The 19,920-nt window shown below is 53.7% G+C and overlaps 1 protein-coding gene across 2 annotated transcripts in view; it reads right to left on the reverse strand.

Moving 5' to 3' along the window:
* Positions 1 to 10,874, reverse strand: part of MXI1 (MAX interactor 1, dimerization protein) — a 57,915-nt gene extending 47,041 nt beyond the window's left edge. Inside the window, exons 1-2 of one of the 2 annotated variants that reach the window (XM_054832835.1) lie at positions 10,594 to 10,874; positions 18 to 150 (exon numbers count right to left, since the gene is read on the reverse strand). In XM_054832835.1, the coding sequence (XP_054688810.1) occupies positions 18 to 150; positions 10,594 to 10,777 (317 nt within the window). In that variant the 5' untranslated portion in view covers positions 10,778 to 10,874. Of the gene's footprint in view, positions 1 to 17; positions 151 to 825; positions 1,334 to 10,593 lie in introns of those variants that run through there. The other variant, XM_054832836.1, reaches the window with a different exon arrangement.
* Positions 10,875 to 19,920: the final 9,046 nt, after the last annotated feature.

Here is a 19,920-nt window from a genome sequence, read left to right on the forward strand (position 1 = left end):
TCCTGCCCGCATCATACCTGTTAGCAATACTTGCATTGCTGCCACTGCCGCTGTGTTTCCTTGCCCGGCTCAGCCTCCGCGTGGGCTTTGGGTCTTGCAGTCCAGGACTTGGAACTGAGGGGAAGGTCGAGGCATAGCCATGTTCACATTCTGCACGAGAATCAACAGGCAGGGCATAAAAAAAAGGGTCGTTAAAAAAAAAAAAAGGACAAAAAAAAGAAGTCGGCAGGCAGGCTTCACCACTAACCCATCAGCCTAGCTGGGGAGACCCTTAACCACAACAACTCAGGGAAATGACCGATGATGTATTCAGAGAAGTGGACTGGGGGGTGGAGAAAAGAGAGAAAGGGGAGTGTAAAGGCTCTGCCAACCTTGGAGGAAGGACATCACCACTCAAACACCTGAAAACATCAAAAGAAAACATGACAGCCCAGAGAGCGCCTCATCTCTCTCCTCCTGTCCAAGCAATCTGAACCGGGCAAACCAGGGGTCTCTGCAAAGCCAGAGCCCACCCACCACCATCCTTCCTGTCCAGAAGGAAACTTTCACACCCATCTCCACTTTTCCTTCCAGAAAACGCATTCACCTCATTCTCACCCTCTCTGCAAAAACCTTCCACCTCAGCCACCACCTCCAAGAGGACCTCTCAGCCTTATCCCTTAAGAACCCCCTCACTGCTCGGTGATTTACCACCGGCCCACCAGCAAACACTTGCTACAATCCCTTTCACCAGGGCCACTCTCACCCCTCCACGGGGATCTCTGACCCCAACCCCACTCCCCCCACGGAAGGCCGTTATCCCAGTATCCCTCCTACCCCCATTACCTCTCTCCCTTCGCTCCAGATACTCGGCCGCCTCCAGCAGCCGCTGGATGTTGATCATCTGGACCTGCTCCATGGGCCCCAGGCCGGCAGCCGGGGGACTCCGCAGCCCCAGGCCCCCCTCCACCCCCACGCTCCCAGCTCCCCCGCTGGAAACGGGGGCGGCTGCGGGGGGGAGGAGCGAAGGATCGCCGTCTCTCCCCAGTCCCCGGGCCTCCTCACACCGACAGCCCTCTCGTCCCGGGGGGGGTGGGGGGGGAACGGCTCTCCAGGGAGGGCGAGGGGTGTACGCACGGAGGTGGCAAGGGAACGCGCGAGGAAACGCCGGGGGAAGGACCGGGATCCTCCCCTCGGGGGAAGCAGCGAGGCGAGAGCTATTCCTGACCCAGACCCGTCCCTACCGCCCGGCCAAACGCTGCCCCCACCCGCCACCCGCGCTCCGGCCCGCAGCTTCCCCCGCTGGTCCCTGCCCGGATTTACCCCCACTTCGGGCCCTGCCAGGATCCAACCCCCTCGGCCCCCGCCTGGGCTCGGCCCCCGCCCGGATCGGCCCCTCAGCCCCACGGCGGGACCAGCCCCTCAGGCCGCCCCGCCCCGCGCGCCCGCCGCCCCCGCCGCCTCGCACCACTTTGTTTACCTCTGCCCAGCGCTCACGGGAGGGGGAGGGGCGCCGCGCGCCGCCGCGGGGCTGCCTGGGAAATGTAGTTCCTCGGCTGCCGCGGGGCTCTGTGGGACGGTGGCTGTCTGCGGTCAGCACCGGGCCCCGCGCAGGGCCCCTCCCCGGCCAGGGCTGGGAGCACCCGCTGAGCCCCACGCGTGGGGGCCCAAAGCCTCCCGGGGCAGTGGCTGTGTGCCCTCACTGCTGAGGTGATGGCTCCGCGCCCACCCAGGCCCTGAGGTGGCGGTGGCCAGGCCCTGAGGAGAAGGCTACGCGCCACCCAGGCCCTGAGGTGACAGCGGCCGGGCCCTGAGGAGAAGGCTGTGCACCACCCAAGCCCTGAGGTGATGGTGGCCAGGCTCTGTCCTTCCTCTCTTGCTGCTGGCTCGCAGCCCCTGGTGCATCAGCGGCACAAAGCCAGTGGCGCTCACAGTCCATACACCCAGCTGTAAATGGTGGGGTGATGAGTGGGCACACGGCTTCCCCCCGGGGCCACCACCATCGCAGGCCAGGGAAGCCACCTGCAGGCAGCAGCCACTGCCACACCACAGCAGCCTGCAGGCCAGGGCTCCACGGTCAACCAAGATGCTAGGGGCAAGATGGACATGGCCTAGGAGGCAGGAGGGACCTGCAGCCACTTCATCTCTCTCCTTGCAAACACCAGGGCTTTCTACACATGGAAGTGCCGGGATTGTGGCTAGAATAAAGCAGAGAGGCTACAAAAGAAAAAGCTGCAGCCACATGGTGGTAGCTTTCCACATCTCACCTGTGGGGACGTAACTAAAGACAAGGTGCCAGGTTCTGGGAAGTCACGCCTGGAGTGTTTCTGATGTGAGACAGAGGTGCAAGACCCATTTTTTAATGTGAACACAGCCCTTTGAGATCATAGACAAAAGATGTCACAGACAGCAGCCTCACTGTATTTGAAGCAGCACATAAACAAGTAACAACAGTGACCACCTCAACATTTTAATGAATACTGTCACACCTATACCTTGCAGTCTGATCACTCTTCTCAGCATCTTAATAATTTTCATACAGGCACAAACCCTCGAGATCACCTCTGTGACTCTGAATTTTACCAACTTTAACGTTTGCTGGAATGGAGCTTAAAAACCTGTTAACATTAAATTGTATGATACCAGTCTCTAAAATATTTGATCTACTCTCAGAAAGGGCATAATCAGAGAACATTCAAAATCAGAAACAGAGTAAAAATCTCAATCTCAAACTGATACTGACTCAGAAACCCTCCAAAGATTGTTTTGTAGTTCTAATCGGGGTTATTTTCATGGGTCTGAACCTTTAGGCTGTGACCAGTTACATTCGCAAGCATTCCCCCATCAGAATGGGAGCTGGAAAAGTACCTTGAAAAAAAAACAAACCCAGAAAAAAAGCTGAGATTCTCAATTAATGGCTTGTGTCTGGTAGGAAGAGTTTTAAGCAGAGCACAATGTATCAGGAGACGCGTGGCGAAGTAGCAAGAGTTGGCAGCACTCAACCTAAGAAGGCCTGAAAAAAAGTGGATTCAGGGTAGCTAACTTCTCTTTAAACACATTTCGCTGATGCACCGTTTCTGAGGTTTCCTCAGAAATCTGCAGGCTTGCAGCTGATGGAGGTAAAAATAATAGCACTATTCAGTTCTTACACAGCCCTTTTCATCTCCGAATCTCAAAGGGTTGATTTGTTTTGTTTCTCTTAAGATGGGATAGTTAAATAAAGGAAGCTGGGACACCTTCAGGGACATGCCTCCCTCATTCTGCACTGCGGAAAAGCAAACCCCAGCCCTGGCTCAGGCTGGACAGCCTCCATTCACGGACCTGCACTGAGCCAGACCACAGCATTTTAAAGGTTGGCTTTTGTCTGGGGGAGAACTCAGGGAAGGAAGTATTCACTCTCTCCCTATCTCTTTTCTACACTGGAAACTGCCGATAGAGCAAATCGTTAAAAGCACATGGAAAGTTTCAAATCTGAGCAGTCTCAGGGACTACTTCTATGATCTTGGATTACTCACAAAGGGAACAGGACACAGGTGCACACACCACTGCAACAGGGGGATTATTGCAAGAGCATTTCTGGGCTTTAACTGTGCTTCCTCTAACTTGCTTCCAAAACCAGGGAGCCATTGCCTCTCTGGATTAGCAATACTAAACATTAAAAAAAATCCCACCATAACCTCCCCCCAAAAAACCCACGATTAAGCCCCAAAACCACTGCAAGACTGGTTGTTGTCAGCATCCACTGCCACTAGCTTTTCTGATGGCACATTCAGAGATACATGGTGCCACTCTAGGGATTAAACAGGAAAAGCCACAGCTGGAAAATGAAAGGGTAGTTCAGGAGCATATCAAAGTGTCAACCTCCTGAAGCTAAAGTTCAAGATACAAAATAAGAGAGTATGAAGGAGAGGGACACATACACACAGTGAATTAAATCAGCACTGGAATGAAGTAACAGCAGGATCAGTTCTGCGTGAAATGATGTAGGATCAGCTCTTCCATTTACACATCAGCTCAGCTTCCAAGTCTTTGTTTCTGAAGTAAACAATATACAATTAGACGAAAAATTCTGTGTGAAACAAAGATAAATTTGAGAGTAAGCCGTGGGACATCCTCCCAAAGAAGGAGCCCTGAAGAGGCAGGCAAGCCAACCGTGGAGCCACAGGAGATCTGCAAAATCTTTCAGTTGCGATCCCAAGTGCTCATGTGGGCAGGCCAGCCTGCAAAACGCCAGAGTTGTATGTGACGGAAACAAAAGTGGGTGGAAAGTGAATGGCATGAAGAGGCCCAACGCTATTCAACTGCTGACCAAAACCCCCCCAAAGTCACATTTTAAATGTGGTTGAGCAACCCACAAGCAACACCAGGGAGGGGCTAAGGGAAGAGTATTTTAGGGGAGAATGAGATCATTTAATTTAGTGGCTCCGAATGATCTGTAAGTACAGTTTTCTGATTATAAGTGCTTGCTGCTTGGCATCCCTTCTGGCAGCTGTGATTCACTTTCATTGTGTGTTCTGCTGCTTCGCCCTTTAGAAAGGGGCTTTTTACATTTTATTAAATGGCACTTCGGCAGCCCTCCATTTCCAGCCTTAATAATGGATTTGTTAATCTCCCTGATAGCCTTTCCCTCCTCCTTAGCAACAATTTAAATATCCAAGAAGAAATCTGCAGTGCAGAAATCAATTAATATTTACATCTGAAATGCTGCTGTACTATTTTAATCAAGTAGAACAGATGTGGTCTGGTTTTTACCAACATCACCATCACTCGCATTAAACTAGCATCTTCCAGCAGGGAAATCTTCTAAGAGCTTTCCAGAAAGTAATGTTTTAAGCTTCTCAAACCTGCAATGACTTTAGCTCTTTTCTTTCTACTCTGCAGGAAGGGAAACTGAGGTGTAAGCAACATAATCGCTCACATGAAGACACACCCTAAGCTAGAGGTGGAACAGGAACACAGCTCACGAATCAAGATGCCCATCCCTCTGCTTTGAACACAAGGCTTAGAAATAACACAATGCTTTGCAACATGGAAGTTATTTTCAATAAGGGCAATCCCTTTGGCTAAACTGCCTAGCTTTCCATCCCTTCTTTGTTTTGTTTTGGTTTGTTTTTTTCTAAAATCCTCCTATCCCCAACTCTCTGCAACCTCTGGAGAAACAAAAATGGCAACAGTTTTAAGAACTTCCTTTTCCCACCTTCACACAAACCCTGTAAATTCTTAACATCATTTTCAAAGCCTTGAAACCAAACACTCCTGCAACTAAGGCCTGAACAGAGATCCTCCATAGGATCCATTCTCTGCTGCTCTCAAAGCAGTGAAAAGATTCACCGATTCCCCAAATTTCTGAGGACAGCAGATCCATAAAAGTCTTGTTTTTCTAGCCAGGGGAACAACATCTCTGATATACCTGAATATCCCACCTATCAGCACACGCTGTAACAACCAGGTCTCTATTCTTGTACTTATGACGCTAACAGCTCAGCACTGGAGGACCTGTAGCAGCGGACTGGAGAACATCCCAAGTCCCACCTACTCAACACCCTTCCAATGTTTGCAATACCTTCCGTAAGGGACCTACACTGCCTGTAGGACGTGGCCTCATTTCTCACCCAGGAGCATCATTCTTTCGCAAGGCATCAGATAATCCCTTTCAGCACTCCCACTGGTGCCTGGAACCCATCCACTGGTGAGGACAGACATTTCTCAGAGCCAAACCACCTGGATATCCAAGAGTTGGAACAGGAATAAAGTGTACGCTGTATACCTCACTCTGATTCAAAGACCAAGCTCTGCCAGTCAATAAGGTAAAAGCCATAGGTCTACCTGCTATTCAGGCTACTTGCTCCTTTCCTCTGGGAGATGTGTTGCTCTGTTTTCAGACCCGTGCTGCGCCCCAGTTTATTCTGAGTCAGTGACTTACTCCGTGACTCTGGTTAAGTCACTTGACTGATCCAGCTGCAAAATTAAGTAAGAGGACCTCCTGTAAGAAAAAATTATATCATACACAGACCGGGGTCCTTCAGCTAAATAAGAAGAAGGTAGGATTCTTCAGCCAACAGCAGAAGGTGCTTCTCTGCCAGCCCTCAGCATGCTCTGGTGACAAGGGATGTGATCGGTTCTCAGCAGTGCTTCTGGCACAGTCCCACGATTTTACCTCTGCCCTACCATTTCTCCTGCTGCGGCTTCCTTCTGAATTTTACGCTCAGGTCTAAACAGTGTGAGTCAAAATAACCCAACCTGGAAGCAGCTAACACGTGAATCACTGTGGCCAGGTCATGAACTAGGAAGAATGAAAGGGGTTTATTGTGAGCTGGATGAAAAATATATAAATAAAGGAGCCCTGTACTGCTCCATACATCACATTGCTGTAAGATCCAAGATCATCTATACTGACCTTGAGCCACGTGTCCAGCTCTCATTGATTCAGTGGGAGCTCTCCGCACAGACTGAAGGTAGTCTTGTCTCCTTCTGCCCTCCGCTAATTATAGGTTTCTGATACATCTTTACGTTGGTTTGTCCAAAAAAAAAGACCCCAAACAGCACATAAACAATGGAAGGAGCCACATGATGAAGATACTGTTGACTCACCCTCAAGGTTCAGTTTTCCTCTCCTTCAGACAGGATTATTCAGGAGCAAAAAACAAATCTAAGGTCACCTACTTGTTACTCCTGGTCAGAAGGTCAATAAACATAGCCAGCACTTCAAAGTGAGACTGCAAAGAAGATATAGCTATCTTCTGTGAGGCACCAAAGTCCACTATCCCATGCATGCCCACTTCTACCAGAATTCTGCATAAGGACATCACTGTTACAGTGGCTTGTGTGCCTTCATGCTTTTAGAAGAGAAGATGGCAACATACGTCTGTATCTGCAGTGAGATCAGTATATATTACATACCATGTCTATTACAGATAAGTCATCATATCCAAAGAATTCATCACATGTTTACGCAACTTCTACTGGCAAATGTGCAAGTCCACACACAGAAAGGGGATGTTTGGCACACACTAAACCTCAGCTGAGTTTACGCCAGGTGCCTCTAACAACCTCTTCCGAATTCCAGCATTTCAGCTGCTACAGATTTCCAGCCACACTTATTCATGAAGTGGCATTTGCAGGGGTTACAGATACACCAACAGAGCTGCCCTCAGCACAACTTTAATTTCTGAAAACAGCCACTGTAGTTTTTTTCATGTGACATTTCTATTCCTCAGATACCAAGCTTAGATTTCTAGAAACAGGTCATTTGGAAACCTGTACATGTCAGTTAGCAAGGTGTGTTGAGATTGGGTTTTGTGGTCTCGCCATGAGAACTGCAGCAAGCAGGCAGGCAGCACTGTTACTCATTTCCAGAGGCTCAACTGGAAAAATAATTCAGTTATAATTCAGTAGCTAAAATACTCCAGTTTACCCAAGCAGTCTGACAACAGGACTCTAGCCTCCCCTGTCACCATACTGCAATACAGGTAATTTTTATTCCAATTTTTTTTACAGATGAGTGAATACTAGCAGGGTGGTTTCACTGCTGGTGCTGAAAGGGCACTCCTGAAGCACAGTCTCCCCCTGCCACAGTCCTGACAGTACATCCTACTCTGCTCCGTGACTCTCAGCCCTGTTGTTCTCTTTCCACACCATCCAGCCAACCCATGGCCTCTCTGCTATTATTTACAACCACAACGATGGGATGTGGGACCTATAAATGTAAAAAAAAAAAATAATCTCCTTATTTCTCCCTGGGCGCCAACCAGGTAGGAAACTCCTGCACTAACTGAAAGTCCCATCGCAGACATGGAAGGCTCCACCACCCACCCCGTCACCCATCCTGGCCAGGAGGAGACAAACATCTCCCTGTTTCCTCTGTTTTTTTAAGCCTGTGTTTCCTTGGGGCAGGGCACTGTCATTCCCCTACGTGTACAGCACCTAGCCCAACAGGGCTGTGACTCAGCCACCTTCCTGATGGGAGTAACACCAAAATAGCTCATTATAGCCCTGCGTAACACCGCGGTCAAATGACCTGGGCATTCTGCAGGAAGCAGACGAGCACCGAGTCTGCCTGCGACTGAGTTTGGCTGCAGTCTCCATCAACAAACTTCTTAGCGCTGGTCTCCTCTGTTACTGCTAGTTGCGAGGCTGGAGGCTGTAACGAGAAGTGACCAGCCACTGCCAACATCTCTGCCAGGCTGCCAGCATGGGGTGCACTCAGCAATCGTTCCTGCGCTGGCGGACTAAAGGGCATAGTATCCTCTTCGTGCAATAACCCGAGCTTCGCGTGCAAATCTCTTCCCAGTAAGACTACGTATATACGTTAGGATATAACCCTCCCACTTCTGCAGCTATTCCTTAGTTTAGATAGGGCCCGTAATGCTCAGAGATTGTTTTCCAATCCCAGCAGCGTTTTTCTTTGTTTGGGAGCAACACGTAAAAGCTGCCTGGTTTACGACGGTCATGTTCTGAACAGCACGTTCAATAGTTGAGCCTTCACTTAAATGGGACTTTTCAACCTGAAATGTCCTGACTGCAAATTAAAATACTGAAAGGTTTTGCAGAATTGCCTAATAAAGGTGAGGATTTTCAGTACTATGACCATGGTAATTGTTTGTGAAAGCTTCAGTGAAAACAAGTGCTCAGGAATGGAGTTGTTTGGATGCAAACACTTTTCAAAATTTAGCAATAACAAATCCTGTATCCTGCTGTCCTGCTCATTTTCCAGTTCCAAACAATGAACCACATAAAATGATGCATTTTTAAATGGAGCGTATAAAAGATCAGATACTATCCGCCTCAACGGCAAGAAAAATTCTACACCCCCCCCTTGAAAAAAACCCCAACGATTTCGACGGTTCCCTTTCAAGACAAGAGCTCTCTTAGAGAAAAGAAAAAAAACAAAAACAAACCAGCGTTCTCCACTTGATTTCCAAAGCAGCGGTGCTGCTGCTTTCACATGCAAACCCGATTTTTGCTGGTAATTCCTGTCATCTCCTGCTCACAGCCGCCGGCCACGGTACTGCTTAGCTCCTCAGATGCACAGCTTTGCAGATTCATTATGAAACAACAATTAGCATGTGAGAAAAAAAACCCCCAACAACCCACCCCAATATTAATTCAACTTTCAAAAACATAAAAGCAGCCTGGATTTGTTCTGGGCGAGCGGAGAACAAGGGCTTTCAGCCCATCACCACCATGGCTCGAGCGGCAGAGCAGGTTCTCCGCAGCAGGATCCCTTTTCCTGGAAGCCTGCATGTAAGCAGCTGTTCCCGCAGAACAAGGGCACCCTATATCGTCACCTGCGTGGGACCTATAGCTGCCATAGGGGGGTGAGCGGCAAGGAGAGAGTGATGGTGCGATGGAGACGCGTGGTGAGGGACTTGCTGGTCCCTTTGTAAAGTTAAATGAAAAAGAAAACGCAGCACACGCTCTGTGAAGAGAAGGGAAAAAAGGGGAAAAAAAAAAAGAAAAAAGGGAAAAGAAAACTAGGGAGGAAAGAGAAAAAATAAAAGAGAAAAAATATAAATAGAAAATAAAAGAAACCAAAGACTAAAAGAAAGAATAACAGAGAAAAGCGAGGAAAACAAGAGCAAAGCGCGGGGGGGGGAGCGGAGCCCGGGGCTCCGACGACGTTTGCACGTGACCCCCGGGGGCACAGCGGAACCCGGAGCCCCGGGCTCGCCCCCCCCGCCGCTCCGCTCCGCGCCCGCTCCGCGCCCCGCTCGGCAACGCGTGACGTCACACGGGGGACCCCGGCGCCGCGTATTGGCGGAGCGGGACGATCGACCCCGCCCCTCGGGAGGCCGCCGCCAATGAGCGCGGCGGGCAGCCTCCATGTGCGAACCATGTGGCTGCGGGGGGCGGAGCGCTGGCGGGCGCAGCGCCGCGGGTGTCCGCTCCGCGCGTGGGGCTCCGCAGGGGCGCACCGCCGCGGGGGGCACGGCGGCCCCTTTGTTCCCAACGCGCTCGTTCCCCGCGGTGCCGCCGTCCCTCGCAGCCCGCGCCACGCGGGACGCCGCTCCGTAGGGGAAAGGCGCGGGCTACGCGCACCCTCCGCGCCCGCGGAGCAGGAGGCCGGCGGCGCGGCTGGCCGCCGCCCCGCACCGGGCGCTCGCCCTGCCCTGCCCTGCCCGCCCCGCCGGCTACCTGGCGAGCGCTGCCGCTTGCCTACGTGACTCTGCCCATGCCCCGGCGGGGGGAGCGGGGACGTGTCACCGCCTCCTCCCCCGCCGCTTCGGCTCCGCCACCGGCTCCGGCCCCGCTCGGGGCCCGCCGCCCCCCCCTCGGCACCTCTCCGCGCCCCCCGCCCCGCCGTGCCCGCCCTCCCCGGGAGGCGGAGATGCGCCCCCCCCCCCCCCCCCCCCCCGCACCGCCCCGTTCCGCTCTCCATCCCAAACTTTTCCCCGGGGCCCGGCCTTCCCGGTCGCGGGGGGGGAAGGAATGTCCCACGCGTGCCTCCGCCGCAGAGTGGGGGGGAGGCCGGCCTCGGCACCCTTTGTCACTGTTCCCCCGGCCCCTGCAGCCAGCCAAAAGTTTGGGTTATTATTTTTTCCCCCCTTCGCTCCCCCGTCCCCCCCCCCCGCCGGTCACGCACACGCACGACCACGGCCACAAGCCCACACTTACTTTTATTCTCCTTCTCGATCCGCTCCAGGTAGCTGGCGGCCTCCAGCAGCACCTGCACGTTGTAGAGGAAGGTGTCCATGCCCGCCGCGGGGCTCGTGTTGCAGATGTCCCCGAGGGGGCACCGGGCCCCGCCGGCCGCCCCCGCGCCCCGCAGCTCCCTCCGCGGCCGGCCGCGCTTCCCCATGCCCCGCCGCGCCGCCGCCTCCCCGTGCGGCGCTGCGTGCGCGCCTGTCCGTCTGTCCGTCTGCCGCCGAGCCCGGCGGCTGCCGCGGTCCTAGCGCTGCCGCCGCCCGCCCCGGCGCTGTGCCGCCCCACGGGCCGCCGCCGCCGTCCCGCCCCCCCCCCCCCCCCCCCCGCCCCGCGCCCCGGCGGGGCGGCCCGGCCCGGCCGCGCCTGCGGAGTGCGAGCGGTGGCGGCTGCGCCGGGCCGGTGGGGTTGCGTGGAGAGAGCGGCCAACGGGACTGCGGGGCTTGTGCCGGGGTAGGGGGACCACCACATCCCGCCTGGCAGCCCTGGGATGTCCTGCACCCCCGCGGCAAACGACCCTTGGAAACCGGGGGAGTGTGGCGCCGGCCGTGGTGGCACCGCGCCCCCGGGGATGGCGGCACTGCGGCCCGGGGCACAGCGGCACGGCGCTGGCGGTGCCCGTGTGGTGGTGGGGCCCCCGCTGCACCGCACCCGGGACACAGAGGGACAGGCAGGCCCGCCGTGCCCCTGTCACCCCTTGTCACCTGCCATCACTGCCCGAGGGTCCTTCCGCGCTCAGGGACCCGGGGTGACAGGCGGGCTGGGGGCCTCTGCGCCGCCCGGCCCCGGGGGCGATGGGGGCCAGCACTGCAGGCACAGCCCCTGACTCCAACGGACCTCCTCGGCTCGAACCACCAGCAGTTCAATATCAAATTACTACTCTTCCTTTGAACAGCACCCCGTAGGAAGCCCTCTGGGTTCAGACTCCAAAAGCAATTAATAAATTATTTTTTTTCCCAAGCAAATCAAAGCTGGAGAGCAGGCAGGGGAAGCACCAACGTCCCCCACTCCTGTGTCTGTCCCTGCAGACCTGGGGTCAGGGCCGGGCACACCGTGGCTGGGGTGTATCCTTATTTTCCCCTTGTTTTGCAGCCAGGCAGGAGGAGAAGGAGCGCCTGCGCCCGGGGGAGAGAGTGCAGGACCTGACCCCAACTGAGGAGGAGGAGGGCGAGTCTTCACACTTCCACAAACCATCTGCAATCTCGGGTCTGTGAGATTTGAGGGAGCAGCAGGAGGGGACCCCACTGGCACCAGGCTGGCAGCAGGTGCCCTCCAACACCCTCCTGGCTCCGCATCCACCCATGGTGGCAACAAGCCACGGTGCTATGCCGGGAGGGCGAAACCCCACTCCTGCCTGGCCGGTCGGGTTGGTCTGGATCTGCCGAGGAGCCCTGCGGGAGCGGCCAGGGTGAAGCATCACCCCAGAGATGTGCTGGGGCGCAGGGACTTGTTAATGCTTGGCTGCCATGGGGCTCCACGGCCTCGCTGGGCTCGCTGGCCTCGCAGGGGCCAGCATGGGCTGGAGGTAAGGAGAGAAGAGAGGTCGTGGTGGCATGTAAAAGATGCCGTATTAGTAAGTGTTAATTAGTACCTGGAGTCTGCAGCATCACGGGGACCTGAATCATCCAAGAGGGGACGATGCCCCAGATGGCAGCGCATGCAATGAAGTCCCTCCGGCTCCCAATTGCCAGGGACCGGCAGGCTATTTTTGGGAAGCATGGCTGCAGGATTTTGTCGGTCACACGCCCTTCCCAGGGCAAGTGCAGGAGCCAGGCCAGCTCTCCGGGTGGCCCAGCCCAGCCTCTCCTGTGGCCACACGGCACCTCCGCGCTGGCAGCAGCACACAGCTGCTGCTGCATCAAAGATGCCACAATTTGTCCCATCACCGTGTTTGGCAGAGTGCCCCTACTACTACCCGAAATGATGGATGGCACGGCGAGGGTCGGCAGTGCCCGGAGATGGGAAGTCCCTGGAAAATTAGGAAGCAGGGTGGGGCGGGGGGGGCACAAAGCATCAGCTGGATTTAGATGTGGCCTGGAGAAGAGTGGGGAAGGCAGTGGTGAGAGCCCGGTGTGCTGGGAGCGGAGCAGGACAGCATGCTGCTGCTGGGCTGGGGCGTGCTGAGCACCCGCCGGCGTCTGGCCATCCACGGGAGCATGATTTCATCTGGAAGAGCAGGGGCTGGAGGCGGGAGCCAGGCTGAGCCATAGAGTACATCCAGGCAAGCAAAGAATTCAAAATGTACTTTGCTTTTATTAACTCCACTAACTAGCTGAGATAAGACACAATTCCTGCTTTACAAGTGTGCACTGGTAAACACTCCCATTAAAATGTCAGGCAGAAAGTCTATGGCTTTCTAATCACACAGGGACCAAGCCAGGGACGTGACCCTGCTTTAACCAAAAACCCAGGCACAAGCGCTGAGGGCATCTTTCTGCCTGCTCCCCAACGGGGAGAAGGCTTTCTGTGACCTTAGCTTAAAGTACGAGAAGTTGTTACTGAAAACACACCAAAGGCAGCAGAGGCAGCCAGCATGAGATTGCTTAAAAATCACGTGATTTAAAAATCTCGGTCCCTCTCCCAGAAGAAGAGGAGGATGCGTATGGTCATCTGGAGTTCATACTGTAGATCCCATGCCTAATGGCAGCACCCTCTGTTACCTACTACATTTCTTGATCCTCCTCATGCACCTGTGCAACCCTTCTGGGATTTTTCGAATGCTTTGTGTGAATTGATGCTGATTCAGCCGTTGGTAGCGGGTACTGCTTTTCCCAGTGTGACATTCCCAGAGTTCGAAGCCAGAATAATCATAATTTTGATCCCCTTGCCTTCTAACTTAATTCTGAGGTTATTTTTTCTTTTCTTTAAAGTTACTTCCACAAAGAAAAGTGATCTGAATTATAAGTCTCCCCAAACAGCTTGCCCTGGAAGGGTTTCAGCAGCTCTGCTGTGGCTGGCCAGGCTGCAGGATGTCCCAGATGCCCCCAGGAACCTTGGTGGGTCTCGCCCAGCTTTGAGCCCCAGCTATCAGCCCCAGAGCTTCTGTCTGGGAAGGGACTGTGCCCTGGACCATTTGATGCTCTGTTTCTTCTAACATTGTTTTCTCTGGGTGTCCATCCTTGTCTGCCAGGGGCAGGACACTGAATTGGCCTGGCTGTTCTCATGCTTTGCTGTAGCAGCCCCAAATCACAGGTCCCATCTGAATCCTGGCAGCCTGGGCACGGCTGGGTCCTTGGTGGAGAAGTGTTGGAGGCTGTGCCTGGACACCTCCCAAGGGGACGGTCTTTGTCCCCATGAGGTTTGTACTCAGAGACAGCCCAGGGCAAGGCACAGCTCAGGCTCTCGCCCGTCGGTGATGCTGGGAGGTGCAGGAACACTTGCCTGTCCTGCCTGCTCCGGGGACAGTGGAGGGTTACGGCATTTGTTAGGGAATGGGGTAGGGAGATACCTGCGTTTCCAAGGGAGTGGTCCAAGGGCAGGATTTCCGAGGGAACTGGCTTAGGAGAAATGGGGTTTCTAGGGGATATGGGCTGGGGGGGGGTACATTGCAAAAAAAGAGGTGGGCAGGGGAAAGCACACGGACAGATTGGAGAGGCAACACAGAAGGAGCGATAAGGGAGGAGGTTTTGCAGTATCAGCAGCTCCGCACACCCAGCAGCTGTGGTCCAGCATCCTCATCCACAGCAGCCTTCTAAATATAGCCAGTTAAGGGCGTGCTCTCTTTATTTGTCTTCTCTTTTACTTTGTTTAACCTTTGAGCTCACCCTGAATCTTACTGTCAATTTTTTCTCTGCAAGGTGATGGTGGAGCTGCTTCTTGGACAAAAGTGGAGGGACCGAGCGCAGCCCCGTGGGCCCACGGGCACGGGAGATGGGGTGAACCAGGGCAAGCCACGGGCACAGCCCCACCGCCCACGCTGTCGGCATGGCTGCTGCTGCCCGGGCAGGTCGCCAAAGCGTGGCTCACCACGTGGGAGGTGTCTGGACCTTTTATCAACAGCCTGTGACCGCATGCTGCCCTCGGTACGGCATGGCACGGCGAGGGGACCATGACCCGGGGGTGCGGAGGTCAGGTGCCTGCGGTGCTGCTGCCAAATTCACACTCGTGGAAGTGGGAAAAATATCCACCCTATCCTTTTGGGATTGGGCCAGGTAAGGGGTAAGATTGCTGGAGTGCTTTTGTTTTGCAGTGCTCCATAAGACAGCAAGGTGTGGGTTTAGGTGCAAAGCTGCCCGGTGGTGTGAGTTGCTACGAGAAACCCACGGGTTAGAGAGTGAGCATCACCCTCCGCTCTGCAGTGGGTATATCTCGTGTGTCTGTGTCGTGCCCTTGTTGGGCTGAACAGTGAAAAACACAGCCACCGCTCGGAGCACGAATGGAGGGTCTCCTTTCGTGGGTGTATTTTGACATTGTTCTGGTCATATCACGCGCTGACAGCCGCCATTTCCCCACATCGCGGGTGTTATCTGTTCAGTTTGTTCCAGTGGCAGCACCAGTGTAAATCAGCCCCTGGACAGACCTGGCAGGGTTAGAAAAGGTGGGGGGCCAGGACAACCCTGGGTTTTGGTCTGCAAAGGCTCCTGGAGGCACCTGCTCTCTCTCCTTTCTGGCTAATCCCATTGTAATCCTTTTATAAAATTTCACCTGCCTTTAAGAGTCTGGTGCTGCCCTTTTGGAAGGACGAACGTGTTTTCCAAGCGATAATTGCACTGCCCATCTGCCAAGGGCGGGCATTTCTCACTGCACAAGAGTGATATCAAGATATTAAAAAATCGTTTGGAGGGCTATCACATCTTCACATCTCTTTTTTTTTTGTTTTGTTTTTTGTTTATGGACACAGTTGTGGTGATGGGCTAGAGCTGGTCCAGAGCAGTGGTACCCTGGAGGGGGAGCAGATCTCTGACAGATCCTGGGTCACACCTAAAGGCTCGGCTTTACTGTTGGACCCGGGAAGTTTATGAGCTCAGGCCCGAGCCAAGAGGCTGCTGCTGCTGCTACCAGGATGGTTATTCCAGCAACACTAGCGGGCACCATCAGCCCTCGCAGCCCCTTTGGGTGCCCATGTGGGATGCTCAGCAGTGCCCCAGCAACTGCTGTGTGCGGGCTGGGATTTTTCCGCATCACCACCCTCACTAGGACACGCTGTGGGTCGCAGCAGGGAAGCAGAAAGCCTCCATCCCTGCTAAGAAGCATGGCTACAAGGGAGAGCATTTTGGTTTTCAGCATTTCTTTTCCTGCTCTGATACCAGCCTTTGCACTTCCAAATATCCAGGCGCTCATTTTTTCATTCGCAAAAAAATCATCCCCTGGACTTGGCACTCAGCGGTGTGTCGGGCCGTAGGGGCTTGCTTTGCAGATGAGCTCCATCCCAGGAGACGTGTTACTAGCATCGCTATTGTGGTCAGCCAAGTGGTCCCAGCCCGACGGCGAGCGCAGGTGGTGCCCAGCCCCTCACCCAGGCACTCAGTCACGATTTAATCGGGGTACAGAAATCTGCCAGCACAGAGCGATGCACAGAGGTCAGTGAAATCTTGTATTTCGTCTTTTCAATTTCCAATCTTTGTTGGAGACAATTCATGATTCTGCTGAGACCACCACTGAAAGTCTTCTCTGTCTTCACAGGTCCAAAGCGTGGTCTCTATAGGGTGGCCAAAACCAGCCTTGGGGTCTGGCTGCCAACAGGTTGGGGCTGTAGGAGGTCAGGGAAGAAGTGGTTACCAGCGTTGGGCTTCCCCCAGCCACCTCTTGGCAACTTCCCAGCGTTCTCTCTTTCCTGATGACACTCATTCCATCAGTGGGTTATTTATGGGGAAGAATCCAGCATTACAGATCAAATATCTCCCTTGTTCAAAGAAAAAAGGGAAAAGGCTTATGGCAAGAAAAAAAACCACAACTTCAGGGGAGTTTTAAAGAAGATGTATTTCTTCGTGTTCCATTCAGACTATTTTTCTCACAGATAAACCTCATGTGCCATAAAACACCTATCCTGATTTTGAAGAGGAAGGGCAGAAGAGGAGGAATGTTGCTATTTTCATTTCCTCTACAATATTCATCTGTTTTGTTTCAAACTTTTAGATGAAAGTTTCCAATTCAACCCACGGATTTTGCGAGGAGTCAGCCGGGAAGTTTTGTGGGCAATGTTTTACTGGCCTGTGAGTATCTCTGCTCCTGAGCATCCCTCACTAGTCAGTAATTAATAAACCTGACTCCCCCCAGCACTGGCTACAGGCTCTGCTGTCAGGCCCTCGGCTGCCGCCCGCCACTGCTGCCTGTTGTCCCCGGTCCCCAAGGCGTGAGACGGGATGGGACTTGCAGCAGGGCCACACATCCTTCTGTGAGGCAGGTACGTGTTTGCAGCCAGCAAGGGTTGTGTCTCTGCTTAGAGATGCTGTCAGAGGAAAATCTCACTTGGCCAGATGCGGAGGGAGGGCGTGCATCCAGCCCCGCGTTACGAAGCCATCGTTACGATGACCTTTCGCTTCCCCAGTTGATCCCTAAATATAAACGAGATCAGGATGACTTAGAGGTGCCCCCGGAGAATGACAGCTGTCAGCATTTCGGGTGCCTGCTCCAGCAGCCCTTACGCGTGGGGTTGCTCCTCAGGCTCGTGAGCAGCCCTGACGGCTCTTTGCTGGGGCTGGGGGCAGCGCCGTGGTTTCACTGGGTGGATCTCACGCAGGCAGCGGGGAGGCTGCATCGCCTTTGCGATCTGTTGTTTGATGCTTTTTTTTCATGTGCTAGAAATAACCAAGCTAGAAATGGTGTTGATGTTCCCTCTTGCCTGCTCCTGTCCTGCCCAGCCATGCCGTTTATCTCAGACCCATTTATGCTGCTATTATTTACAGTTTCATCCTTCTATTGCCTCTAAAAGCTTCTACTTTACTTCCTTTGAAATCCCTCCTTACAACCCACCTGTATGGTGTCCCGATCTCTGGCATTCATTAGGCAAACCTGAGCTATGATCTCTCCTTTCACAGCAAGCATTTTTTTATTCCCCCTCACCTCCTAATTGCCCTCCTCGCTCTCCATCTTTGCAATTGTAAGTTTTCTGTCCCGGAGGCTGTGAGCTGGCACAAGCTCTTCTTGGCTCTTACTAGTTCTTCACCATTCGTGCTTGGCCTTTCACAGTAGTTGCTACGCAGTACTGATACAAAAATAATAAAGAATATTTTTCTTGCCCACCCTTAAGGGAAAGTACACATATGGTCTAAACCTGAGTTGTGCCAGCAGAAAAAAGCACATCTCTTGGTGGGTGGATTCACTGCTGAATATTCCCGGCGGGTCTGGGTGGCTCCGTAAGGGATGCATGGGATCTGCCGAGGCAGGTGGGAGGATGGACGTGGCGAAAGGCCCGAGAGCGTGTCCCCGGTGAAATGGGCCAAGTGGAGGATCTAGTTCTCTGGCTGCTGAACGGAAAACTTTACACCACTCCTAGGAATACACCGATTGATCCTTGAGCCTAGGCTGGCGGATAAAGAGAAGGTCGTTTGACATTGCTCCAGGCAGGAAGAACTTGCAATATTTGCAGTGTGCAATTTTCCATGCTCTGGCTTTGGGTTTTTATGTTAAACTCGATACCTGTGACATCCAACACATCGCTGAGATTTGTGCTTTCGGGGCCGAGGGGCCGCCACGTGTCCCTGGGACCATGCACAGATTTTTAGCTCCCTAGATGCCTCATTTTTCCCTTTCGCCTCCCTGGGTCTCAGGGAGAGTGAACCGACTGCAGAAAATAAAGACTAGAGGAAGAGAAAGGCAGCGACTTTATGAGAAGAAACATCCTGGGAGGTTTCCAGCTGTTCTCTCACAAGATGATGAAGCGCATAGAAACAATACCCAGGGGTTTGGAGAGACGGGGGCTCAGTTTTGCCCTCCCCAGGGCCATCCCTTCAGCAATACCTTTATTTCTGCTCTGCCAAAGCTTTCAGAGCTTGGACTCATGGCACAGTCTGTACAAAGAGGAGATCCTGGCGTATGCACAGACAAGTTAGTTCCCTTGGGTTTTCATGGCTAAATTGGGCTTTGCAATCGCTGGGGCTGGCGTTAAGGTGGGGAAATCCACCAGCGCACAGCCGACACTTGACTCCAGTAACGGTAGCAACAAAATAATAGTGAAAAATTACCCGCTGCCCTTCAAAGGGGCTCCCCAGTTATTCTGAATAAAAGAATGGATAAAGGTTTAATTTAAAAAAATTAATTGAATTTTAGAAAAAACTATGTGCTAAAGGGGTCATGCCCAGACCTGGCGTGACTGCCCACCTGCAGGCAGGAGAAGGGGTCAGTGCCCAGGGTGAGACTGCAGGAGCCTGATGGGCACAGGCTGCTGGGGTGGTTTTGGGGGGGGGCAGGGGGACACAAGGATGCTGCCCTTGGCCCTACTGCCAGGCCATGGTGGGCAGGGGAAAGCAGCCCCCGGCTGTGGTACCAGCAATGATGGAGACCGGCCAGGGAAGGGAGCACAGGACTCCGAGGTAACAGCGCTTCTGGGAGGAGCTCTGCTTCGGGAGGAACTTCTGGAGCAGCCGGTGCCACCCGCCATCATGATAGCATGGGAGCGATGCATCGGGAGACAACTCACGAGTCTTGCGGTATAATTACGGTTGCCTGATGATTTCCTTCATTTCAAACCAGCATCTCCCTCCAGCACCTCTGCGGCCTGGGGCACGGCTCGCTGTGCCTCTGCGGGGCACTGGCAGGCAGCGGTCGACCTCAGGAGCTGATGTAGGAAGGTTTCCTGGCACATCCCAAGAACAGAAAAAGCACAGCAGCATCTGGATGCAGTTTTGCTTGTCTTTACTCGCCTGACATCATAATACTCAAATAAAACCAGACTGGCCCTGCTGCTACTCGGAACACCTGGTGGTGTAAGGGGAGGGTGAAACTGGAGGGGATCTGCTGGGTCATTTAGTCCAGCTCCTGCTATTCTGAGCAGCCACGTCATATAATCCCCATCACAAATTTCCCAGCCTCCCGGCAGTCCCCACCAGTTAATACCCATTTGTTTGTGTGCCAACGTTATCTGCGGTTTAAAAGCTATTCTCTCTCCCCAGTATTTCCCTGGGGCTTCCCCCCCTCACTGTAACTAAGAAGGATCGTGCATCCTCCCAGGTTGATCCTGCACGGCATCCCTGCCTTCACCCCAGACACGGCTGACCATTGCACCGGCGCTGCTGGCAAGTCACGGCATCTCGGCTCCCGGTTTGCTGCCCACAGCCACGCCACGCAGATGGCTTCTAATTTCTTTCCAATCAGCTGAGATCCCTGTGTCTTACACCCACCGTATGGCAGCAAACCCTGCTG

This window comes from Grus americana, chromosome 7 (assembly GCF_028858705.1).
Source record: "Grus americana isolate bGruAme1 chromosome 7, bGruAme1.mat, whole genome shotgun sequence".
NCBI classification, from domain to species: Eukaryota; Metazoa; Chordata; class Aves; order Gruiformes; family Gruidae; genus Grus; species Grus americana.